Source organism: Aedes albopictus, chromosome 1 (assembly GCF_035046485.1).
Source record: "Aedes albopictus strain Foshan chromosome 1, AalbF5, whole genome shotgun sequence".
Lineage (NCBI taxonomy): Eukaryota > Metazoa > Arthropoda > Insecta > Diptera > Culicidae > Aedes > Aedes albopictus.
The window spans coordinates 268,630,342-268,657,275 of NC_085136.1; the positions used below are offsets into that span (position 1 = coordinate 268,630,342).

The window sequence follows — 26,934 nt, forward strand, 5'->3', positions numbered from 1 at the left end:
GAACCTTCCCTTTCAGGATAGTGTTTGGAATTCTTGCAAATGATTTTAAGCGAAAAAGCTGCATTTTATTTTTATTTATTACCTTTAGTTTACTGCTCTCACTTGCCCTAGTGCATTTCGCTATCTGGGGCAAGTGGGACCTATGAGAATAAACAAACACAATTTTATGGGTTCATCTCGCCTTGTCTAGCCTAAGATGAAATTAGCACGAAAGTCAATAAAAATGGACGCGTTCAGAAATCTACTGTTGAATTATACTCTATTACCTCTATTTAGATGATGAAATTCTTGGTAAAAATGGTAAAACCTAGGGTAAAACAAAAAAAAAGAGCATGTATTTTTTATGTTTTTCTCTAAATATCTTCCATTATTTTTTCACTCAACGCTGCATAATGAATTCTTCTGAGTCATAATAAATTGGATGCCGTCCATAATAAATTAAAACCATCCATAATAAATTAAAATAGGGAAATGGCCTTTTCAAAATTTATGATTAAAAAAAATATATTTGAAGATCGTAAGATTATGTAAGGAGAAGATATTACTGAAAATCTCGAAACCCCAGATTTAATATTGGTGAGATTCATCAACTATATCATATAGAGACCAAGTTTCGAAATCTTTTGTCGCTCCACTTTACGGTGCTTTTTGCTTAAAAAATCAATTTATTTTGCATGAGCTGCTAGAGTTGATTCAAGTTTTTTCCCCCAGCGATTCGTTATGTGTTACGTAATTTATGCACGATACCATAAATCTCTTCTTATTTTAATCTCTAAACATAGTCATTCATATAAGAGATTTATGATTTATGTTACCTTATTTGTTGCAACTTATATTAAGCCCTTTGAACAAAAAACTCTGAATATGTCTCACTTGCCCCGTGAAACACAGTAAATGAAGATCTGCTACACTTTTTATTATATGCATAATATATGGAATGTAAAAAATTTGAAACAGTTTTAATGCACGTTAATAAGTACAAATATACCAACAACATCTTTTGGGTCCATTTGAATTATTATAGAATTTATGATCTGAAAGTTTTGGCATGACAAAACCAAATTAGCACATTTTTAGGTCCCACTTGCCCCGGGGTACCTTACTTAAATTTTTTGAAGAGGTAGTTTTACCAGAGAACGAAATTTTATAACCTCTGAAGATATTTAAAACAGAGCGTCAAAGTTCGACCAAAAAGTAGGTGTTTTTTGGGATAGACCATTTTCTACATGTTGGAGGTTTTTCTATCCAAAATAAGAATTTTAAGAGTCGGTAATGAGTGATATGTTATGTGTACATAACTGCTAGTAATAATCATTATTTTCCAGATTTTTCCCCGTACAAATTTTTTTCGCTACAAATTTCTGAAACGTTTAAATTAAAAAAAATGCATTTTGTACAGATTGTTATTTTGTGTGGTGTACTCATAGAACCATATTTTTAATAATACTAAACATTTTCCAAATTTCTTCAAGCTGTTCTAAACTTAACTATATTGTGAAGATTTCATAGAAGAACCGGAATAAAAAGACCAACCGTGCTTCAAGATAGAGCATTTTGAATGTTTATAGTTAATTTCCGATACAGTCCTTAGTGAAACAAAGTGTACTTGTGAAATTACACAAGCTGTGGCTGCAGAGCTCGATTGCCGAGTGAATTAATTGAAAGTAAACTTCTCCTTGGCTCCGCTGTCTCCGAAGTTCATGTGAAGTTCACTTTTGGTACGGATAATATTTATCCGAACTTTGGAGTAGTAAGTTCAAAACAAGTACAAAACAAGTTCGGAACGGAAAATTTCAAGTTGTTTTTATATGTCCATTTGAACTATATTTGAGCTTTACAGGCACGCAAAAGTTCAACATGAGTTCGGTTTAAATTTGATCGAACTCTGCTCTAAAGTTAAAAGTAAATTTTTTCCTGAACCTTTTTTCGACTTCAATGTCGTTTTGAAGAGAAGTCAAAAGCTTGTACATGTACTTCCAAGTTCTTAAACAATACATAAGTAACTTTTTGGAGAATCAAGTTTAACGAAACCGAAATTGAACCAAACTTGAACTTCTGAGTTCGTTCTTCAAGTGGAATCCGAACTTTTGGTTGCTTGGGTTCTAAGAAGGAATGCTTGGAAAAATACTGACGGGATTCCTGGAGGAATTGCTGGAGCAATTCTTGGAGACATTCTTGGATTAAATCCTATAAGAATGTCTGGATGACTTCATGGATAAACTGCTGGAGGAATTGCCATAGATTTTTTTAAGGAATTTGTGTAGCAATTCTTTTGGAAATTCTTAGTGGAAATTCCTGTAGGAATCTAGAAACGATTGGACGAATTACTGGATAAATGCCTGGAGGAATTCTTCGAGAAATCTCTAGAGAAACATTGGAGGAATCTCTAGATGGATTCCTGGAGGATTGTTTAGAGGAATTCCTGCAGAAATTTGTGAAGGTATCCTTTGAGCGAACTCTGGAGGAATTCCAGAAGCAATTCCTTAAGGAATCTCAAGATGATTTTCTGAAGGAATCCCAGGAGGAAGTACTAGCTAAAAGTCTGCATAAGACATTCACTTCTCTTAAAATACTCTCTCTTCTAAGCACTCACTACCTCCAATGAGACTTCCATAACATAATGCAAAATTAACTTTTTTGTCACTTTCTATAAGTTTTCCTAACATATTTCACCTGAATTTCTATGCGATTAACATGATGTCCTGTAAAGGCACGAACCAAAATATTTTTTTCCAATTGATTTTTTACGTTTCTCGGAAAAGTCGGTCCTTTAAATAGCACTTTTCTCAGCAATTAGCAGTGTAATTTTAAGATCACACATAAATTTATATTGTACACGATGGAGGTCAATTTGTTACATTCACTTCGTCATACATTTACAGATGTTGTTCGTACTGTGTAGGGAGCAGCTTTGAGGAGATGACATTGTTTGACATTTGGCATTGTTAGAGGGGGTATGTCTAGCTCCTATGGGTTTTATAGTTGTACCCGGCTTTTACAACGGCTGGGGTCAACTACTGACATGAACTCTTTCAGAAGTCGAGCTGTCTGTTGCGTTGGCTTCGCCAGCCCGTCTTCCATCTTCTCCGTCGAAACGGTATCAGTACCGATCAAACTACTTCTAGTGCTGACGAATCAGCTTAGCCTGTTCTTTCTCAGAACTTTTCTGATCTGTATGTGCTTCATCTTGAGCTCTCACTTCTTGGACATCTTCTTCAAAGCGGCCTCCACTTCCGCCATTCGTCTTGCTTTGATCGCCAGCTCCTTCTCTCGCAGTTCCTCTTCAAGCTATCGTTCATGTTCGTTCAGCTGCTTCTCTGCGGTGTGTTTTTAGGTGAATCTTTTGTAGTTCTTCTATACATTCTTCACTGGGACTACAAACCTGTCTAATGGAATTTCAGCCGCTTTAGTTTTTGCGCCTTTTCGTTTCGTTAAATTAAATTAAATGCTCTGGCTGATTCCATACTCTCCGCATCGACCAATATGACGCTAGCTTCTATGCACAAAAATATTGTATGGCGAAGAGCATCTAAAGGAGAATATCTTGCAGTATACACACATAGAAAAAATCACCGACTTCGATAATCCTTTACCGAAATATCAACCGTTAAGTTTGTTTAGGGGTTTTGACTCCATTCCCGGCACAACAGGTAAGCAAAATTATGCATTAGAGTAAGGTGGGGCAAAAGTTCGACCTTAGTTGATAATTCAACCTATTTCAAAAAATCGAAGCAGATAAAAATAAATAAATACCGTGTGGTGATTCTACCATCCATGAGCTAAAATTTTGCTTAACAAAGTTACGCTAAATGTCTTTTCAATTTTGAGTTACAATACTTTTTATATGTGTGTGTTTTATTCGAACTCTTGCCCCACCACTGGGGCAAAAGTTCGAATCTAGTGTTTGTGGAATTTCGCTAACCGTAGCACACTATTTTGACACTTTGGTAATAGGAATACCTGAAACCACTTAATATTTGATGTTAGAACTGGAATACACTTTAAAATTCGATTTGGATTTTACCCAAATCAGGGTTAAATTTACTGCACCAAAAATTAGTAGTTTTCCGCCAAATTCAGACAAAACAACATTTTTACAACTTTAATCGAATTTTCTCACTAATTCCATCACTCTTGAAGATAATATGTGCATTTTGCAGAATTTTAGGTTTATACCTAAAGTTGCCACATGACTCGAACTTTTGCCCCACAATTCGAACTTTTGCCCCACTATGTGTAAAATATGCTTTCCAAATCTTTTTTGCAAAAAGTTATACATGCTAGAGCATCTTCAAAATATACCTAGTTACGCCCCAAAATAAAATATCGAATTCGATTTCATTAAAATTTCATTCCATGCGTTGGAAGGGCCATCGCATGATACAATTTTTTGATCAAAAACCAACATTTTGTCATAAGTTCTCGAAATATTGATCAATTTTCATAATTTTTGGAGTGAAAGACTCTTTTTAAAAAAGGGTTCGAACAATCTTGACACCCGAAAGAAATAATTTGAATTGAGCTCAAAAACTTCAAAAGAAACTCTTGCCCCACTCGAACTTTTGCCCCACTTTACTCTACCTTAAATTCACAACGAAATGACCGTTTTCGTCCAATTCTTCTATCTGAATCAGATACCTTATTGCGTGAACTTGTTGTTAACCTTCATCCAGCCAATGTATATTTTTCACCTTCGGAAAAGCACAAAAATGGTCATAACTTTTTTGTTTTTCGATGGATTTTGATGAAATTTTCCCAACTTCCCGAAAAACTCTTCTAGTTTATGATGCCGGGGACATGGGTGCCTGGTTCACATGGTTCCGAAGTTATTCCGGATTGTCTTGGGGTACCAAAATTGGCCACATACTTTGCGCAACGTATATCTCAAGATCCCGATGAGATAGAAGTATAGTGTCTTCGGCGAATTTGTTCAGCAGGTTAACCCTTATGTGGCCAACAGGGTACCCGGGTACCCAGCGCCCATTTGAAAAGCACGGATGTATTCGTAATGGAAGTCCTAAAGGAATTCCGGGAGAAATTGTCGAGGGTTTTTTGAGAAAACAAATCAAAGAAGACTTCCTGAAGAGATTCCTGGAGAAATTCCCAGAGGATTTTCTTGAATAAAAGAACCGACAGTTTTCCTTAAAAAAAATCCGGATATATTCCTGGAGAAACTCCTGGAAAAATTCCCGGAGAAATTCCTAGAGCAATTCTTGAAGGAATTTCTATAGAGCATCCCGGAGGAATTCCTTAAGAAATTCCCGGAGAAGTTCATGGATGAATTCTCGGAGGCACTCATGGACAAATTCCTGGGGAAATTCTCAGTGAAATTTCCGGAAAAAGTCCGAAGGAGTTCGTGGAAAATTTCCCAGAGGACTTCCCGCAGAAAATGCCGAAGGAATTTCTGAAGGAGTTTCTGTTGGGAGTCCTAGATGAAATCCTGGGGAAATTTCCGGAGGAATCTCCGGAGTAATTCCTGGAGGATTTCCTAGAGGATTTCCCGAAGTAACTTCTGGAGGATGTCCTAGAAGAATTCCTGAAGAAATTCCTGGAGGAAGTTCTTGAGGACTTCCCAGTGGAATTCTTGGATAAATTCCCGGAGAAACGCCTAGAAAAATACCCGGGAGAGTTCCTGTAGAAATTCCCGAGACATTCCCGGAAGAAAAAACGTACAAAAGAAGCAATATTGTAGGGCGACAAAATTTGTCTGTAGGGGGTCAAAGACGGTGTTAAGTTAAAGTATTGCCTCTTGTACCACCGTACTCGACCGTCTACTATCCTTCCAAATGGCTCTTAGCTTGCTGAACAACTATGCTGAAAATGTAATACTTCTTGTTCATTAGGGTGTTCATACAAATATTTACTAGACGGAACCTATCGAATAATATCAGAACCAAGAACACCAGATACGTCTTACTTCCTCTTAACTTTCGGAACAATTTGCTCTGTGATGCCGAAGTGCACCCGCCTGCGTGTAGCAGTTGCTTCGAGCACTTGCGCGGCTTCAGAGTGAACGTGTAGCTCATTGACTGTGGATTCCGTTGCAGAAGATGATTACCTACGGAAGTGCGTTTGGAAAATATGCGGCAAGTGATATTTTGATTTGTTTTGCTGTGAGGTGCTTGGAATTGAAGCGGGTGCCCAAGTAGTTCAAAACCCTAGATGAAAAATTTGGTAAAGGCTCCCGTCCTTATCCCTGCATATTTCGGCTGCGAGTGTGAGTGGCGGTGAGTGTGATGTTTGCATCGTTCCATAGAAAAAACACTTCTCTATTCAGGGAAACATCATCACGTGTCAAAATTCCAGACGATCTCCGAGTTTAACACCGTCTCTCAAAGTCTCGAAGTATTTTTCCACTTGAAATGCACTTACATGTAAATATCAACACGTATCTGAGTGAAGTCCTTGCTTGGTGTTGTGCTGCTTTGGTTGGTTCACTTTTCTAAGAGGCGCAATTTGATGGCTCAACCGGGAGACTTCTTTTTTTCGCCTAACGAGATGATGTCAACTGTGGCAAATTTAATGTGAAGTTTCAATCGTTACCACGCTGCTGAGTAACATTTTACCCAGGCAACGCAAATAAAACGGGTTAAGTACCTTTTGACTGACAGATGCCACGTGTGATGAATGTTGGCTCCCTCCCGACATTAAATTCAATTACACCATCAAAGGATAAATGCTGAATTTAATCCCTGATGGGGTGAATTGGGGCCTTGGGCTATGTGCCGCTGCTGCCAGGTAACGCATGGTGCAGGTCATGTTGGTAGAGCCATTTTGGGTGTGAAATTCAATCCTCTTATCTTGGATTTCATAATAGGCATAAATGTTAAAGCTTCACAAAGAGTGGATAATATAGTGGAGATATGGAATGGATCATAAGGAGTGTTTAAATTCATCAATATTAATGAAGTCTGCACAAGTGAACAAACAAGTTACATGGAATTTTGCTTTATTATGTTAGTTTGATTACACAGTCTGTGCTATCGACAATGTAAAATGTTGAGGCTTGTGTTGTAGTTGGCTGCACATTTGCTTACTGGATGGTCATGGATTTGTTTCCAAGTCCCCGCACTTTCAATATATCGTTTAGTCGCTTTTCCCACAGAAACCCACAGGCACTAATCCTCTTATGAGTCCATGGTTCTATCAAACCCGGATGTTTGAATATCAGCAAACGGCAACTCCTAATGAGTTCTCGATCGGTCTGGTAAATAAACAACAATCATTTCTTCCATTGCCTTGGCATTGCACGAGATATTTATTCCAGAAATTCAGACGAAAATGTTGTCTTTCAGGACGCAGACATTATTTTATGACTTAAAGATGGGTAACGTCAATAACTAAGTGAATGTATGCATGGAAAATACCATGTTTCGAAGGTAACGCCAAACAATCGTTTCCTGTGAAATGCTTAGAATAATCTGTGCTGTGAATTCTATCAAAAGTTGTCGTATTATGTTTCCAATTTTCCCATTTCACGTCCTGAACCAACATTTCTATTTGGAATCACAAAGTTGCTTCCAGCAGCAACAAGGCTCCGTTTCGCGACAAAATAAATTTCATTTGATTCCAGGTATATCTGCTTGCGCTGACAGCACGACGAACAGACACCATTCCTAACTGAAGGATATCGAATATCCCCTTCGATTGTGTACGCCTCTTCATTAGAAAACAAAATTGATACTTGCAGAGCGACAAGTCCGCCGTTCGTTGTCGTAGCACACGCGGGATAATTAAATTCCTGCCTCCTTTCCTTTCCAGATCAAACAGATGAGCGATCAAACGGCCGAGCTGGTCGACGACGCTGGCTGGCACCGGGAAAAACGCTTCGCCCACCCACCGGATCCACCAAGAGCAACGCTCGACGACAACGAAAGCGACAACGGCTGGCTGCGGCACTTCTCAAGGTAGGGCCATCCATCGCACCGCATTTCCAGTAGGTACCTAGTCAATATTGACCTTGATATGTGCAACTTAACTCCGCAGAAATAGCGCCAATTTCCGGCCAGATGAGCAACAGGATAGCACGGCATCGGGAGCAGGTCCGGACGTCGGATCTGCCCAGCAGAGCAGCGAAATGGGAGAAAGTTACTTCCAGCCCATCACGGGCCTGCCATTGGGTGCCATCGCGCGAGAAGATGTGTCCAACCTGTACACGGAGAATCCCCTGCTGGGGACTTTCCACAACACTGCAGTGGAAGCCATGTCGATGGAGGCAATGTGCGGGAATCTTACGCCCACGTGAGTTTGAGGAAATAGTACTTTATTTTGTGTGTCGGTTGTAATGGGTGTTCGCGAAAACGTTGAACTTTTATGAGTTATTGCACAAAGATCTTCTTCTTCTTCTTCTTCATGGCTCTACGTCCCCACTGGGACTTGGCCTGCCTCACTTCAACTTAGTGTTCTTTGAGCACTTCCACAGTTATTAATTGAAGGGCTTTCTTTGCCTGCCATTGCATGAATTTGTATATTGTGAGGCAAGTACAATGATACACTATGCCCAGGGAGTCGAGAAAATTTTCCCGACCGGAACGGGAATCGAACCCGCCGTCTCCGGATTGGCGATCCATAGCCACTAGGCTAACTGGAGACCCACGCACAAACCCACTGCACAAAGATGTTTCTTGTAATATAACACTACTTACCGTTCCCTTAGGTCCCGAGGGAAACCAGAAGAGGAAGACATTAAAGATGTGTTGGGTAAACATGATCTTGAGTATATGAAGCCTGCGTATGACTTCTTGAAACAAGCTGAAGTCTTCGTTTGATATCCCAGTCTTGTTGTTCCACTTGTCTACCTCGTCTCCCTTCGAAAAACATTTGTTTGTATCATTACAGGTTGTTTGTCAACTCTACGTTTGACCAGCAGCAATACGCCACACCATGCTGTCACATGTCAACGAAAAGCCAACATCACCCTATCCTGTTCTCAAATATGCTTGGTTCCTTTACCTCGACCAAAACTCACATCTGACTTATAAACAGAAACATGAAATTGTAAAAAGGTGCTGTCCATAAACTACGTAGACTCATTATGGTCATCTCAGGATCCCCCTCTTCTCTCGTAGACTTTCGTTCATGCAAAATTTTCGAAATTTGTGTGGAGCGTAGACTATGGCCGCCATACCTAAGTATGGACGTAGCAACACTAGCCAGAAGCTTGCGCTTACTGGCGTACGCCGCAGAGCTATTGGACATCATCCGGGACAGTGCCGCAATAGCTGTGGAGGCTCTTTTACAGGCATAATCGACGTGGCTACCGAAGGTAAGCTTATCGTCGATCATCACGCCCAAGTGTTTGACGGAGCGCTTTGACAGGATAGTGCACTCTCCTACCTTGATCTCCGTCTGCTGCTCCGACTTCCGGTTGTTAACAACCGTCACTTCTGTCTTGTGGTGAGCCAGCTCCAGTTTCCTGGATCGCATTCACGCCTCCACAACCTTGATCGAGTGGTCGGTAGTCAACTTCACCTCCTCGATCGTTTCATCGTAGACTTCGAGCGTAATGTCATCGACAAATCCGACAATCTCCACTCCCACTGGGAACTCTAACCTGAACACCTCGTCGTACATGATATTCCATAACACCGGACCCAGGATGGAACCTTGCGGGACTCCTGAGGTTATGTGAAAGCACTTCCGACCCACCTCCGTGTTGTAGACTAGTACACGATTCTGAAAGTAGCTTCCGAGAATCTTGTACAGGTTCTCCGGTATCCCCAGACGCAAGAGCGCATCGTCAATAGCAGACCAGCTGGCACTATTAAACGCATTCCTGACATCCAGAGTCACTACCGCACAGAAACGAATTCCCCTCCTCTTAGGCTCGAGTGCTTTCTCGGCTTTGTAACCGACAAGGTAGCGTCTACGGTGGACCTCCCCTTTCGGAAGTCGTACGGGTCTCCGGGTGGTTTCCCCGCCTTTGGCAATAGTACCAGGCTCTGCCTCTTCCAAGCTTTTGGGAAAACTCCCTCGTCCAGGCATTTCTGCATAGCGGACCTGAACATCTCGGGAGCCAATAGCTACTTTTAAGGCCAGGTACGGAACTCCGTCCGGGCCTGGGGCCTTACCTACGCTAAAGGACTTTGCTATCCCCGCAACTTCCACATCGGTGACCCTCTCTTTATCGCCAGCCACAGTCCCCGGCTGTCCTACGAAAGGAGGCCAAGGACTAGGATCATGACGCGAAAAAAGTCCTCCAATGATCCCCTCCAACATCTCTGGAGATTGCTCTGTAGGAGCCATCACATCTCTCGTCTTGGCCATAACGATCCTGTAGGCGTCACCCCACGGGTTCGTATTGGCACTCTGACAGAGACCCTCGAAGCAGGCCTTTTTGCTTGCTCTTATCTCGGTCTTGAGCGCGACTTTTGCAGCGGCGAACACCACCCGCCGTTCGTTTAGCTCTTCCTCTGATCGTGCTCGCTGCATCCGTCGCCTAGCCCGTAGGCAGGCGCGGCGCAGGTCCGCAATCGTGTCGGTCCACCAGTAAGCCGGTGGCCTCCCATTTCAAGTGTGCACTCGCCTAGGCATGGTCACATCACACGCACGTGAGAACACCGCTACCAGCTCGTCGCCGTCTAAACCAAGTAAGTTTCGCTCACGACGGAGCGCCTCCCTAAATACCCCTTCTTCGAAGTACCGTCAAATGGGGTAACTTGCAACACTTTCCGGCTTTGAAGCAATATCATTGAAAATCTAAACATTTTAAACATCCTGTGAAGCATTGTGTGCGCTAATTACCCCGAGTAGAATACTATGCAGCACTTGGTTTACCAAAATACGTTGCCACCTAATCAGGAGGTGCGAAATACATGCTTGTTGCATGTTTCCCCATCTGTGGGGTAACTTGCAACATAGGACATGAAGCTAAGTTAGCTATCATTAAACAGCACTAACATTCTAGTATTTAGCCGTATTGTAATTTTTCGATGTTATTAATGAAACATACCATGAAAAGATGTACACTAACCAATTGACATATAATTTTTCATGAAAGGATTGAGAGTTATTGCAAGGGAGAGTATATCGTTTAGCAACAGGTCTCACGTCCCTCAAACACAAAATATATACGATTCTCGTGACTTAGAACTCATTACAAAATGTCAACAATGATTATTGTCATTTCTTGAAAAGGTAGAGTGAGTCATCTTCAAGTAGTTTTCAGTTTGAAGTGGTGTTTGGCAATTTCAGCTAAATTAACATGATTGAAACACACCTATTCTACTTTGTAAATGTCAAACTCGCTAATTTGGGTATTAGACTGAAATAATTTACTCCATCCATTCAGAATTGATGTTAGTGATTGCTTTACAGCGTTCATAAACAAAAATTGAACTTTTAACATGATGAAACATGAATGAAACTTCAAAATGTGGTATTTCCCAACAATGTGACCTTAAAACGTGCAAAAAAATGTAAAAAATGAGTTGTCATTTGAAAATAAACGCGTTACGTAATCAATAAATGATCCATTTCGGTTATTTCTGTCAAATATATCGTGAAATGAAGATAAATAATAGAAGGTTTCGTCAAATTCAACTGTTGCAAGTTACCCCATAGTGGTTGTCGAATATAATAATGATTTTTTGCATTATTTAGTCGATAAGTTTATCAAACTTTTATCGCTTGGCTAAGCTTACTATTAGGTACCCTAACTGCAAGCAAGGTCATCAGACTTATCGCACTTACCATAAGGGAGAGGTCAAGCACGATTTTCATACTTGTTTTTATGGCATAAAATGAGCAATCCGTTTTAACCGTGTAGCTAAACCATAAACAAAGAAACAAAGCTAATTTTTATACTTAATTGATCTTTGATACACATAATCTCTATAACCGAAATAATAGGGCATACTAGTTTTCATTATTATTAGAAAATGCTTCACATTTAGTGTATGTCATCGTGTTGCAAGTTACACCGCTGTTGCAAGTAACCCCGTTTGACGGTATGATGTCTTCCACCTGCGAGAGTTTGGCCTTGGCCTAGCCACCTCTTCCTCTACACGCTGCCTGCTGTTGTTGTAGTTGACACTGTAGCGAACCGCCAGGTGATCGCTATGAGTGTATCCATCGTCTACCCTCCAGTTCGAACTACTTGTTAGGCCAGAACTACGAAAAGTAACGTCAATGATTGACTCCGCACCGTTCCGATTGCAGGTACTCTTGGTACCGACGTTGGCCAGATCGACACCTAGCATGGCCAGCGTCTCCAACAGGATCTGACCCCGCTGGTTCGTGAAACGGCCCAGACATTGAAGTCACACGCTTTCACCACCGGCCTTCGCCCTGTCAACACGGTCGTCATACAGTCCAGCATCTACGTAAACAGCTCGACCACCATGGAGGCGCATAACATCTACAGAAGAAGACCCCGTTTACTTGGGTGACCACGAAGCCCTCATAGACACCAACTCCTGGACGCGGTCCATATCGCCACTATCTTTCTGGACCCATCCGCGACCCAATTGCTGTTGCCGATGAGTATTCGGTATGGATCCGCTATGATGGCGATATCTGTCTCCCAATCAGAAACCGCATGATAAAGCAGTTACTGAGCTGCGTCGCAGTGGTTCAGGTTCAGCTGCGTTTTCTGCACTGTGATTTGTTCACCGCGGCTTTCTTGAAGGCTGGACACCTTGGACCACCCGTTATACGTGGAACAAATCAGACAAATGGGTGGACACGTGCAGCCTTCTGTCTTATGGCCTGAACCAAGGCTATCTGTGCCTCTTCCGTAGCCGAACGGCTGCGGTGGCCACCTGCAGGTAGCACTGTTGCCGCAGTGCCATGACGAGCTCTTCTGCTTCGGTGACCTCGTCTAAGTTTTCACCCTCAGAGTCCCCTTTGCTGTAAGAGCCCGCGCCTCTACACCTCCACCAAGGACCTCTTCCGTCAAACAATTTCAGGCGGTTCCCTTGCATTCTTTGTCACGTTTCAGCTCTAGGATCATCTCACCCGTACGAGTACGCCTGATACTGCGTACGTCGACTCCCAGATTCACGAGCGTCGCCTCGCAGCGCCTTCAAGACGTCCGAGTACTTAGACTGTTCGGTCTTGATGACGAAAACGTCGCCTTTCTCGCGCTTGGCACCTACTCTTTTACGCCTATTTCTTATTCCTCTTCCACTCGATTTTCGTCCACGGGGTCCTTCCTTTGGTTCGCCCTATTCTGTGGTTGCTGAGGGCCTAACAACGGTCGCAACCTCTTGTTCCCATCCTTCCAGGACGGACCAGCCTTTTCAGGCCCACCCTTCCCAGCATTCTGGAACGTTCCTCACCTGACGGCTGCCTCACCCACTTCTGCGAGTGCTTATCACGAGCAGTCGCATCCGCCACATATTTTGGACTTCCTGCGAATGCGAAGGCCCCCATCTGGGTAGACTTCGTAGCTTTTGCCTCCAACGGTTCCGCCGCTGCTGCAGTCTTCACGAGTCTCACGTGATCCTGCTGGGCATCGTCCATCGACTTACGAAGTTGCAACTGGGCCGTTTTCAGGTCCTTACTTATGTTGGACTTCGTGGACGATGATCTTCCCAAGCTGCTGCTCAGCTACCTCGATCGCGAGAAGTTCTTCTCTCTTTTGGTTGATGGCCCTCATGAATAACGCTCCGTCCAGTATCTCCACCGGCTGGCTTGCCGGGGAGTGGATCGGAGCTCCCACGCTGGAGCTTCGTGCGCAGCTTCCCGCTCATACCTCCTCGCATCTCCTTAACGGAGCCCTCGCCAACCCACTTCTTGCGAGGCGGTTAGCCTTACTACTTCCACCACTAGATATTTGATTTTTTGAATTTTTGAGCATTTCTCCAGGAGTTCCCTGAAAACTCCTCATGAAAGTTTTCCCAAGAATTCCTCCAGAAATTTCTCCTAGGATTCCTCCAGGAATTTTCCTAGGAATTTCTCCCTGGATTGCTTAAGGGATTGATTACTTCAAGGATTCCTCCATGAAACCTTCAAGCTATTCATTCAGGTATTCCTCCAGAAATTCCTCCAGAGCTCCTTCAGGAATTCATCCAAGATTTCCTCCAACAACTTATCCAGAGATTTCTTCGGGATTCAAGGGATTCTTCCAGAAATTCCTCCAGGGATTCCTCCAGAGTTCCCTCCAAAAATTCTTCCAGGGATTACTCCAGGAATTCCTCCAGGAATTCAGCCAGAAATTTCTCCGTGAATAACTGCTATTTATCTGAGTTCATCAAGGGATTCCTTCAGAAATTCCTGTATGGTGTCCTCCAGATACTCTTCCAGGAGTTTCTCCAGGAATACCTCCAAGTATTACTCTGCAATTCCAACAGGGGTTCTTATCGGAATTCTTCCAGGAACTCCATCGGTCATTCCTCCACGGATTCCTCCAGGAATTTTTCCTTGATATACTCCAGGTTAAATTCCAGAAATTCCTCCAGCAATTACTCCAGGAGTTCGTTCAGGAATTATTCCAGGAATTTCTGCAGGAATTACTTTACGAATTCCGCAGGGAATTATTATAGGAAATCGTCTAGGAATTGTTCCAGAAAATACACCAGAAATTCCTTCAAGAAATATTCCAGGAATTCCTCCAGGAATAATTACAGGAATCCCTACTACAATTGCTGTAGGAATTACTACACAGTTCAAGGAAATCCTTCAGGAATTTCTCTAAGAATTTTCATGGAAAATTCTTTGAAAATCCCTTAACAAATTACTACATGAATTCTAGAAGAAAGTATTCCAGGAATTCTTCCAGGGTTTTCTCCAGATATGACTTCAAGAAATTCTTGAATAAATTCCTGGAAATATATTTGAAGGAAATCTTGGAGGAATTCTTGAAAGATTTTTTGGAGGTATTCCTGAAGGAATTCATGGAAAGGGATTCTGAAAGGGAATGTTGCAGGAGTTCTTGGCGGATGTCTTGGAGGAATTCCTGGACGAATTCGTTGGAGGATTTCCTGAAGGAATTCCTGGAGGAATTCCTAGAGGTATTCCTGTAGGCATTTCTGGAGGAATTTCCGAAGGATATCTAAAGGTATTAACTGCAAATCCCTGGAGGTATTTCTAGAGATAAAGGAATCTCTGGCCAAATTATAAGAGGGATTCCTGGAGGAATTTTCGACAGAAGTGTTGGAGCAGGTCTTGGAAAAATTGTTATAAGAGTTCCTGTTGGAATATTTGAAAGAATTTCTGGAGAAATTCCTGGACGGATTCTTGGAGGAATTTTTGGAGAAAATTTTGGAGGAATTCTTGGAATATTTCATTGAGAAATTCTTGGAGGAATTCTTGGAAGAAGTCTTGGAGCAGTTCCTGGAGAAATCCTCGGAGGAATCCTTGGAATTATCCCAGGAGTATTTTGCTGAGGAATTTCTGGAGGTTTTCTGAAGAATCTAGGAGGTATTCATAAAGCAATTTCTGGAGGATTTTTTTAAATGATTTTTTGAAGAAATTTCTTTAAAAAATCCCTGGTGGTATATGTGGCGAAATTCCTGATACTTGGCAGAAATCTCAGATTGTTCTCTGGTAAAATCCTTGGGGAAGGTCCAGTAGGAGTTTTGGAATTCCTGGAGCGATTCTTGGAATACTTCTAGGCAGATGTCTTGGATGAATTCCTGGATGAATTCGTGGAAAAAATTCTTGTTACTGAAAATATTATAATAGGAATTCCTAGAGGACTTCCTGCAGTAATTTCCCGGGAAATTTCTAAGGGAATTTCTAATGGAAACACTGGAGGAATCCCTGGAAGAATTTCTGGAAGAATCCCTTGAGGGATTTCTGAAGAAATCCCCGAATTAGTTGTGGGAGGAAATCTTGGATGAATTCCTGAAGGAGTTCTGGAGGGATTCCTGGAGGAATATTTGAATAAATTCCTGGATGAATCCATGGAGGAATCCGTGGAGGAATTCGCGAAGGAATCCCTAGGGGTATTCCTGAAGGAATCCTTGAAGGAATCAATCCCTTAAGCAATCTAGGGCGAAATTTCTAGGAAAATCCCCGAAGGAATTTCTGGAAAATTTTCTAGAGGAATCCCTGGAAAACTTCCTGGCGGAATCCCAAGAGAAATTTCTGGAGGAATTCTTGGGAAAACTTCCACGAGGAGTTTTCAGGGATCTCCTGGAGAAATGCTTGGGGGACTCCCGTGGAATCATCGGGGAATTTCCGGAGAAACTCCTGAGGAACTTCCGGTGGAATTCCCGATGAACTCCTGCAGGATTTTTCGAAAGGTTCTTAAAGTAATTCCTAAGGATCTCCTGAAGGAATTTCAGCATAGCTGCTGAAGAAATTTTCGAGAAACTTCTGCGAAACTCAGGAAGAATTTCACAGGAAGTCCTGAGGCATTCCCTTGGAACTCGTAGAGGTATTCTCGGAGAACATCACGGTGAATTTCTGAGGGACTCCTGGAGGAATTTCCCAAGAACGCCTGGAGGAATTCTTGGGTAATTTCCGACACCTCAAAATATCATAAAGATCTTTTGCATGTCAGTGGATGCACAAGTAACACAAAGAAATATTCAAAATATTATGAGATACAACAGAGATAATCGGGAAAGAATTACATCGATAAAGTAAAGAAATACAAGAGTAGAGCTTGTAGAGCTGGAAGGTCCTAATTCCAGAATAGTTTGGATGTCCTAGGTCACCAAGTGAATGTTGCTAAGTAATCATAATTGCACACTGAGGTTCTGAGAATAGCGTAGATTATATTCCACGAGCATTCGCTACAATAAAAATATCCTAAGATTTACAGATATTGCGACCCATACCTCGAAATACATTGGTTCCATTTGTATGCCAGTACTTAGACACCCAAATAGCACCAAATAGAGATACTCGTAATATAATAAGGTGCAACAGACACAATCGTGAAAGAATTATGCCGATAGAGTGAAGAGGAACAAGAGTAGAGCCTGTAGACCTTGAAGTTCTTAATTTCAGAATAGTTTGGAAAGCCTGCAATTTCCCATGTACCAAAAGCATTACAGATGTGCACTGAGGTTCCATCAGTAGTATATACTACATTCCACGAATTTTTTTCACAATTAAAGTATGATACAGTATGTAGATATCGTAACCCAAACTTCAAAGTGTATTGGAGGCCATTTGTATTTCACGGAATGTCCAACTACCACAATATCAAGTTTCTCATAGCATTGCGAGGTCTAATAGACATCAACGTGACTTAATTTCTTGAACAGTGTGAACTTAAACGATGCTAGATGTTTTAGATCTCAAGAAAATGAATTCCAGAGTAGTTTGGATGACCTAGATCACCCAATTCATGTACCATGAGTTTTTTAGGGGTGCTTTGAGGCTTTTTGAGTACTGTAGACTATGTTCTGTGATCATTCATCGTGTATACAATTTGTTCGAGAATGTTGGCTTTGTGTCACAAACATCGGAGTACTTTGGAGGCCTTAGAATAGCTCTGGGATCACAACTTCAACAGAGTATGATGGGTAGTAATACATTGCATGTCAAGGATCAGTGAAAACTATTGATGATTAGCAAGACGATGAAATTTGAGCAAAAACATGTAGAATTTATAACAAATACAAAAAAGCCACGTATTTTCGGCTCCCAGCAAAAGGATCAGGGTGAAAAAGGGGGAGGTACTATGCATTTTTAGCACAACTATTCCCCTTGACTATAAAAATGTAAAATGTTTTAAAACATAGAAGATATTGCATTTCAACCAAAAGTAGATCGTCCTGGGTGTTTAGGAGTTATATTGAGGGATCAGGGTTGCCCTGAAGGGAGCTACGGGCTCTGCATTGGTATTTCTTCCAACTACAATGCTGAATAGCTAGGCTAGAGTGCCATTCGTTGCTGACTACCTAAAAAAAATAGCAAAAATCCATCAAATTCCAACGACTTTTTTGTTTGTGTACCATCAAAGTTAATCGGCGTATCCTTTCGCTTCAATTTCAGCACATTCGACGTCAAATGCTACCCGATGCCGGATGCGCTGAACCCGTGCGAGGACGTTATGGGATCCCACTGGCTGCGGGGCTCCGTTTGGGTTGTGGTTCTACTGGCCGTATTCGGTAATGTAGCGGTGCTGGTGGTCTTGTTTTCCAACAGGTATGTATGTGAACCTACTTACGCCGTTTCCACCGTCAATTTTTCGGCATTTGGTGGCGGGGGTAATCGGTTTAAAATTGCGGAACACACTAATGTTCGATGTTTATTTTTAGGACCGATCTGACCGTGCCGAAGTTTCTCATATGCCATCTGGCCTTTGCCGATCTGTGCATGGGACTGTATCTGCTGCTGATTGCATCCATTGATGCGCACTCGATGGGCGAGTACTTCAACTTTGCATTCGACTGGCAGTACGGTAAGTACCTATGGGGAAAATTTAGTGTAGTTTATATTAGTCTCATTTCCACGAAGGTTCTACAAAGCAATATGTATTAATTTGTTTTGCGTAGGAAAAGTAAACAGCTCTTAGTAAATAATTCAATCATATTGATAATAGTGCGTATGGTAATCATTTGTAGATAATATGCACAACACATCTATCAACGATTGAACGAATCGTGTAATGATTAATTGCCAATCATGCATATTGGATTGTGGTCTGATGTTTCCTCTTACTGATGGGGTTCGGTGGTTGGGTTCGCAGTAATTATGCTTACAATAGAAGACTGGTGTACTTTTTCTATGTATTCACTTTGTTCTCTGTAACATCATAACCATAAAGATAAAACGTAATCACCTAATCGTCAGCATGGCAACACACTACACGAAACGGAGTTGATGTTTCCCTTCTGAATTATCCATACTTGTTGTTCCGACCTTGGAAATAGTGTAGTTTTGAGCAGGGCAAGTTTAGCAATAGACGAATAAGCATTTGCATTAACCCGACACACTAAATTTTGATAGACTACATCAGCATCAGGTTTAAAAGTTTCCTATCGTTCATTATTTTGAATGCCGCCTACAAAGTACTATCCCAAATCATCTTCCGACATCTGTCACCTGAAACAAATGCGTTAGTGGGAAGAAGACTTAATCGACGGCCGGTCTATAACGAACCAGAGCTTTACTGTGCGACGGCAAATCACCTAGATCTAGAAGTTCCGCGGTTTGGGGTTTCTTCAGGTATTTTTTCAAGGTTTCCTCCAGGAATTCACTTGGTAAATTGTTCTTTCAGGAACAACTCCAGGGATTATTTGAAAAAAAACCTCGAAGTTTTCTTCCAGGAACTCTTTTTGGGACACCCACTGGATTTGGGACTGCTTCTGAGAATCAGCCAGGGGTTTCTTCAGGAATTCCTTTAAAGATTTCTTTAGGAACTGTTACAGGGATGACTCTGGAAGTTTTCCCACGAACTCTTCGTAGGTTTCCTTCAAGATTTCTCCAAGAAATCTTTCAGAGATTTCTTCAGAAAATCCTCCTGGGATATTTCCGAGGATTCCTCCAGGGGTTCATCCGGGAGTTTCTAAAGGGTTTTCTCTGAGAAATCCAAAAACTCCTCCAAAGATTCTTGCAGAGATCCTTCTAAACAATCCTTCAGGAATTCAACTAAAGATCTCTCCTGAAGTTTCTCTAGGTAAGCCTCCGAGTATTCCTCCAAGAATTTCTCCAGGGATTGTTCCAGTGATTACCACAGAAACTCCTTCAGGGATTCCCCCGGAAATTCCTCTAGAAATCCCTCTAGGAATTCCTCTAGAGATTCCTCCAGGAATTACTCCAACAATTCCTTCAGATATTCTTTCAGGTGTTCCCCTAGACATTCCTCTAAGCATTCTTCCAGGATTTCCACCAGGCATTCTTCCGGGAAATCCTTCAGGATTTTTCCAAGAATTCTTTCTGCGATTTCTTCAGTACTTTTTCCGGGATTTTCTCCAGAAAATCCCCTTTGAGTTACTACAGAAATTCCTATAGCAAATCACAAGAAATCCCCAGGGATGCCCAGGAACTCCTCTGGCGGATTCTTCCAGATATTCGTCCAAGGATTTCTCCTCCAGGTATTCCTCCAAGAGTTCTATCAGGTATTCCTATAGCGATCCTTCCAAGGATTACTCTAGGATCTACTCCAGGTAATCCTCCTGGCATTCCTCCAAGCATTTCTTCAGGAATTTCTCCAGGAATCCCTCCAGCCATTGCTCCAAGTATTACTCTGGAGGTACCTCCTTGAATCGCTTCAGAGTTCCTCCAAGCATTTATCCAGAAATTCTTCCAGGGTTTCCTCCAGAAATTCCAGTATGAAATCCTCGGAGAATTCTTCAAGGAATTTATTCAGGAATTTCTCCAGTGATTCCTCCTGGAATTCCTTCCGGTATTTAATCAGAGATTCCTCCAAGAATTCTTCCAGGAATTCCTTCAGAATTTTGTCCGGTAATTACTCCAAGCATTTCTTCAGGAATTCCATCCAAAATTCTTTAAGGAACTGTGACAGGGATTCCCCAGGAATTTCTCCAGTTGTTCATCTAGAGATTCCTCCAAGAAAAAAATCAAGGATTAGGATTCCTCCAAAAATCTATCCAGGATTCCTTCAAGAGTTTATCCAGGAATTCTTCCAGGAATTCTTCACGGAGTTCTTTCTGAAATTCCTCTTGGAATTCCTCCTGGAATTCCTCCGAGAATTCAATCAGAATTTTCTCCAGGAATTCTATCAGGAAATTTAAGGATATCCTCCAGATGTTCCTTCACAAATTCCTCCAGTGATTTCTCAAGGAATTACTCCAGCAATTTTTGTAGGAATTTCTCCAGGAGTTCTTTTTAGGGATTCTTCCAGGGACTCCTCCAGTGATTCCTTCAGAAATTCCTGCAGAGATTCCACTAGGAATTTCTCCGGAGATTTGTCCAGATATTTCTCCAGGGGTTCTTCCAAGAGAGATTCTTCCAAGAATTCGTCCAGGAATTTCTCCCTGCGATGTCTCCAAGGATTCCTCTAGATATTCCTCTAGGAGTTATTCCAGGGATTCCCCCAGGCATTTCTCCTGGAATTCCTCAGCCTTTCTTCAGGTTATTCCAAGAATTGTGCCAGGGATTCCTCCAGATATTTCCTTAGGAATTTCTACAGGAACTTATCAAGGGGTTTCTTCAGTTATTCTTCCAGAGATTCGTCCGAGAATTTATCCTTGCATTCCTACAGGAATTCCTCTAGGGATTCCTCCTGGAATTTTACAGGAACACAATCAGAGATTCCACCAAGAACTCTTTCAGGGATTGCCCCAGGAATTCATCCAGATATTTCTCCACAGATTTCTCTAAGATTCCTTCAGAAAAAATCCATGGGTTTTCTCCAGGGATTCCTTCAGGAATTGATGCGTCACTCGGCATGGTTTCCTAGATTCATACGACTCCGGAAGATTACTTGTGGCATCGCTTGGAGGAGCCCGAACCCCGAACAAGTTTTTTTGAGGGTGAAATGCCGAACATTTGGTGTTTGTTTCCCGAGACAGCAAGTGGATGATGATTTCTTTTTTTTAAGAATTCCCAAAAAACTCCAGTATTCATGTGAGGAACCCTCCATGATTTTCATGGGAATTTTCCCAGAACCTGCAATTCCTTCGAAATTCTCCCAGGATTTTCCAGGGTTCTTTCTTCAAGAGTTTTCTGAGTAATCCTTCCGGCAGTTTCCCGGACATTCATTCAGGAATAGGTTCTCTAAGAATACTTCTAGGAGTTTTTCAGTTTCCTCAGGAATTACGTCAGAAGTTTCCTCCAGGATTTCCTCACAAATTTAATCCAGGAGTTCCTCTGGAATTCCTGTTTGGGTTCCAGAAGCTACACGAAAATGTCTGGAGGGAATCGCCAAGTGTTCACTAAAAATTCCTCCAGTATCTATGTGAGCACCCCTGCAAGATTTTCCTGGGAATTTCTCTGACTTTCCTGGAAATTCTCCCATATTTTATCCGGAAATTGCCTCCGAGATTTCCACAAAAATTCCTTCAATATTTCTCCCAAGAAGTTCTCTAACATTTATGTTAAAATTCTTCCAAGACTTGCATGTGAATATTTCCAGGATTTTCCCGGAAATTCTTCACCGGAACGCTCCCACAAGTTTGACTCGAGGACCTCCTAAAATAATTGCCGATGAACTCCTGAAGGAATTCTCGGCGAACTACTGAAGGAACTCCCGAGGAACACTTTGTGAAATTTTCGTAAAACGCTTGGAGTGAATTCCGAGGAGCACCTGAAGTAATGTCCGAGAAACTCCTAGAAGAATTGCAGGGAACCCCTGAAAGAATTGCTAAGAAGCAGCTGGAGAAATTTCCCGAGGAATTCCTGAAGAAATGTCAGAGGATCACTTGGAAAAATTCTTGAGGAACCACGTAGACTACCTGTCCAGCTGGAAGATCAAGGTGAACGAGGCCAAGAACCAAGCGATCCTGTTCAGGCATCGATCTTCTCCGAAGTTTCTTCCTGCGCTAGACTGCTTCATCCGCAACAACGCATTGTCCTAGGACCTAGGAATCTCTCTCACTCAACGGCGGTTGTGGAGCCAGTGAGAAATGGTCCTCACGGTCAGAAAATTCACTCATTTTCGAGCTAAAGTGGGACAACTCAAAATTGAGTAAATTTTTTTTCCAGCGATAGCGCATTTTCCCATAGTTTTCATAGGGTGACGCTAGAACAAATCGTTTTATTGCTTTATCTTTTTTGTTTCAAATTTCTCGTTAAAGTCGCCTAAGAACCACTTTTAGAGCTTCCAAAAACGCGCATTTTCGTGCGCTGAAAATGTTGCTACGTTATTCCGTTCAAAAGATATTGATGAGTTTCTAGAAAAAATAGGCACTTTTCAAGTATTTTTCACTTGAGTTACAAAAATAACACCCCTCTAATTTTTTGATATGTTTTAAAACAACATTACTTCTTTTGAATGCGGGCAAAAGATATTTTTTATGTTTGCCCCAACCCGTCTCAACACCTTTTTAAAAAACTATGATTTTTTACGAAAAATGCCTATAACTTTTGAACCAAAAGAGATAACGATCATCTCAGCGCACGAAACGACGCGTCTTCAAATGCTCTACAAGTGTTTCTTGGGCGACTTTGATGAAAAATCGAAACTGAAAAAGTTACGCCAGAAAACCGGTTTTTCTTGAACCACCCTAAGCTTATTCAGAAAAATACCTCTAGATCGGTCAATTTTAAAGCTACATAAAAAGTGTCTTCAGCAAACTTGCTCAAAATTGATAGATCTACAACTTTCCCGAAGAATGTATACAGTTATTCTTGCAAATAAAAAAGTTTGATTACCAATTTCTTTGAAAATATGGACCACCCTAATTTTCATGTATATTGAAAAAAGGGCCATTGTGCAACGGTAGGCAAATCGACTTGTTGGACGGAAGATTACTTGGACGGCAAAATGGACAACAAGGGTATCTACCGTTCCAACAGCGACAAATTACGTAACTGGTTGCTTCGACGGACGTGTGGAACCCAATCCGCCCTTTTCAGGGCAAGTGGAATTGTTCGTTCCGCCACAAGTTCCCGAGAACTCGTCTCTTCCTCCTCTGGATTGGTGATCCATATCCTAAACCACTAGGCTATCAGTGGGTCGGCTGCAGAGACACGTCCTGCTCCATTTGGGAGATTTGTGCCACCACTAGGCTAACTGGAGACCCCAAAATATGGTCAAAATATGTGCCAAAATATGTGCCAAAAAATGTTTGCCGAAAATCGCCTAAGTTTTTCGGCACATCCTAATTTATTAAATAAGTTGGTAAGTGCATTAGTTAGTGCATGAGTTAGTTAGTGAGGCATTGAAAAAGCTCGGCTCACGAGCAAAACTCAGCCAATTTCATGCCAACTTGATGCTCAACAGAATGATAGGCCATGAACGTCCAGGCTCATTGATCTTGGGCGCTCATCAGTCGAGTGAGCTTCGAGCACCACTGCTCACTGTCCCAAAACTAACTGAGCTTGGATTTGTTTTGGAAAAAAAAATATCTCATTTTCGACTGAATTTTTTGTGTTCGAAACCTTTACCAATAAAGGTAAACCAATAAAACAGCAGTTTTATTTCGATGTTTCCCTTTTCCTGGGATATTTTTTACAGCCCAAGGTTAGGCCGGATGTTGCCAATAGAACTACTTCCCAAGAGCTCAAGTACCTAGACCAATTGTTGAACGTACCTTGGCCTTCAGAACCTTTGCTTGCCGACCTTTGCCTTGCCGACCTACTGATGTGTGGGATATACAACCGGTCAGTTAATTAATCATGCACGATCAACCATTTCGTTGGTATTGGTCTAACCGACAAGCACGCTAAGAAAATGTTACTCTAAAATGAGTAAGATTCAAAAAACTGAGCTAAACTGGAACAGCTCAAAAAATGAGTAAATTGCATTTCCAGCGATAGCACTGGCCCAAGTGCAAAAATCCAACTGGTTTAAGCCGTATAATATTCTTCGCATCATCAAGAATATTATACGGCTTAAACTGATGAGATTTTCGCACTTGGGCCAGCGCTATCGCTGGAAAAAAAATTTACTCAATTTTGAGTTGTCCCACTTTAGCTCGAAAATGAGTGAATTTTCTGACCGTGAGGACCATTTCTCACTGGCTCCACAACCGCCGTTGAGTGAGAGAGATTCCTAGGTCCTAGGACAATCAATGAAGTCTTAATCGTCAAGAACCCATTTCGGCATGGCCAATACGGTCTCGCTCGTGTCCCGTCGAATGCGTCTACGAAGGGAAAGCCGTAGACCCCCTGGCTACTTTCTTAGCAATCTGCCATTGCTTTTGGCCTAATGAAGCGGCAATTAGGTGTTTGAGAACCAAGCCACCAAGTCGTCATCTTCCAATGGACCACCAATCAAACCTCTTGCAGCAACAAATGATACCATATTCCATCCACCAATCAATAAAACCTCCACAGTTTTTGCATCAGTTGTTCCGCGTTATGACAGAAGTGACTGTTCGGTGCATGAAAATGATTATGGTTTGCTATGATCACAAATAACAGACGTTTATGCTTATATTGGCAATGTGTGTAAAAATGCTCAACAGCCATTTTGTATGTAACGAGCAGCTGAAACTCATGTGGCAATCATTTAGAGATGGCGCAGTGATCGATAGTCAGTGATCGCTTTCAAGATTGCATGCACTACGCAATTTTACATCCAAGTTTGTATTCGGTCTCGAATGAAACTGGAACTTTGAACTATTCTTGCATTCAAGTTAGATGTAATGTCGCAATAAGTAGAGTAGATGGCGGTAGTGAGCCAACGTATATCGTTTTGAACATTTAAACAGGGTTCTGCGAAAAATTTGTACTAGCATAAACATCTGTTATCTGTGCTATGATTTTCGACTGGTACTAAATGGACCAAGAAGAAAGGCGTCGTCATGCAAACTCCAGCTCATTGTTTATTCCACAAATGAGCCATCATGATCGCTGATTATAAACGAGTTGAGCATAACAGTTCGCTCATAGAAACCGAACACAGTGATCATGATGTTGGGCTCATGCTCATTGAGCTCGCTCGTACGTGCAATCCCTGTAGTGGGTTGGCCAGTGAGTGATGTAGTGAGTAAGTGAATTAGTAAGTGAGTGGGCCTGCTAGTGAAAAAATGAGTGAGTTTGTGAGTGAGCTTATGTGTGAGTTAGTTAGTTATGTAGTTAGCTAATATGTCGACGAGTGAGTGAATGAACGGGTGAGGGGTGAGCGAGCGAGTATGTGGCTGGATGAGTGAGTTAGTCAGTGAATGACATCAATAAATTGTCGCTTCGTGGTCGAGCGGCTAAGGTCACAAGCTAGGTCACAAGGCATTCAATCATATTGTGCTGAGGAGCGTGGGTTCGATTCCCGCCACAGCTGTCAGGAAAAGTTTTCGGCTGCCACTGACACTGAGCGTTGCATGCTAGTCCGTTGTCTACTGTCGTGATTCCTTCAAAGAGCAGATAGCTCACTGGAATCATTCACAACGTGTGCGTGTCTTAAGAAAATACACACCCACTCTTGCACATATCAAGTCACTCGCCTAACAACTTACTCACAAACGGAAACAATTCTGAAATCACTCATTCACCAATTTACTTACATAACATTTCACTCATTCACCAATTCACACATTTTTGACTTGTCGACTCAATAGTTTATCTACTCATCAAACTATCCCAATTTGAAAACAACTCCTTCACCAACTCACTAACACATTCGTCAACTATCTCTTTCACAAACTGGACATTATCGAAGGGTCTTGGTGAATGTTTTTCGTTGTGCAATTTTCAGGAACGCCGATTTTTTGTAACAATCTTTTGTGAGACAAGTGAGTGAAGATCACTACATAGTCAGAATCCATTCGCTCATTCACCAACTCTCGACGTCAGTGGTTTAAAAGGGCTTTATGTAGTTTTAGAGAATATTAGCTGCGTTTCAAAAGCATTATTATCTAGAAGGTTTTAAGGTGAAACGGGATGCCGTGTTATTTTTCCTATCTTGCCTCTCTTTCTAACAATTTGCCTCGCGATTCAGAAGATGGCAATCTCGAGTTCTATCGCACTGAAGATGCTGAAAAGCAATCAGCATATGCACTGCAAGTAACCATTCACAACGATAGGTTTTTGTTGCAAAATATTAAGTAGAATCTGAGATTATCATCTTAGTAGCAACAGAGCAATTGCGGATATTTCCTCGACCGTCCCGTTCGCCCTTTAGGCTTTTTAAAGGGGTTACAGAAAGATTTCAGGGGATTTTGGCGAATTTCGCAGGGATTTTAGGGGTTTCAAGCCCTTTCAAGAGCATTTCTGAGGTGTTTCAGGAGGACTAAGGCCGCAACTTAAATTCCCTTTAGACCCACGAGAACCCCACAAACATTCTGAATTCCCATGAGAGACCCTGATACTCCGCTTAAAATTATGAACACTTTCTGAGACCTCTCTGAAACCACTTGATACAACCAAACCCTCTGGAACATCTTTGAATCCATCATAGACCTCAAGAAACGCTTCATTTAAATCACCGTCACGTGGCCCGCGTTTCAATCCATCTTTAAACTTATC

At 41.8% G+C, this 26,934-nt stretch overlaps 1 protein-coding gene across 2 annotated transcripts in view; it reads left to right on the forward strand.

Moving 5' to 3' along the window:
• The window catches only part of LOC109429338 (lutropin-choriogonadotropic hormone receptor), a 208,604-nt gene that overhangs the window by 177,394 nt on the left and 4,276 nt on the right, over positions 1-26,934 (forward strand). For both annotated transcript variants that reach the window (XM_062846743.1, XM_029860184.2), the window contains exons 10-13: positions 7,762-7,907; positions 7,987-8,241; positions 17,896-18,048; positions 18,162-18,304. In XM_062846743.1, coding sequence (XP_062702727.1) covers positions 7,762-7,907; positions 7,987-8,241; positions 17,896-18,048; positions 18,162-18,304 — 697 coding nt within the window. The remainder of the gene's footprint in view (positions 1-7,761; positions 7,908-7,986; positions 8,242-17,895; positions 18,049-18,161; positions 18,305-26,934) is intronic.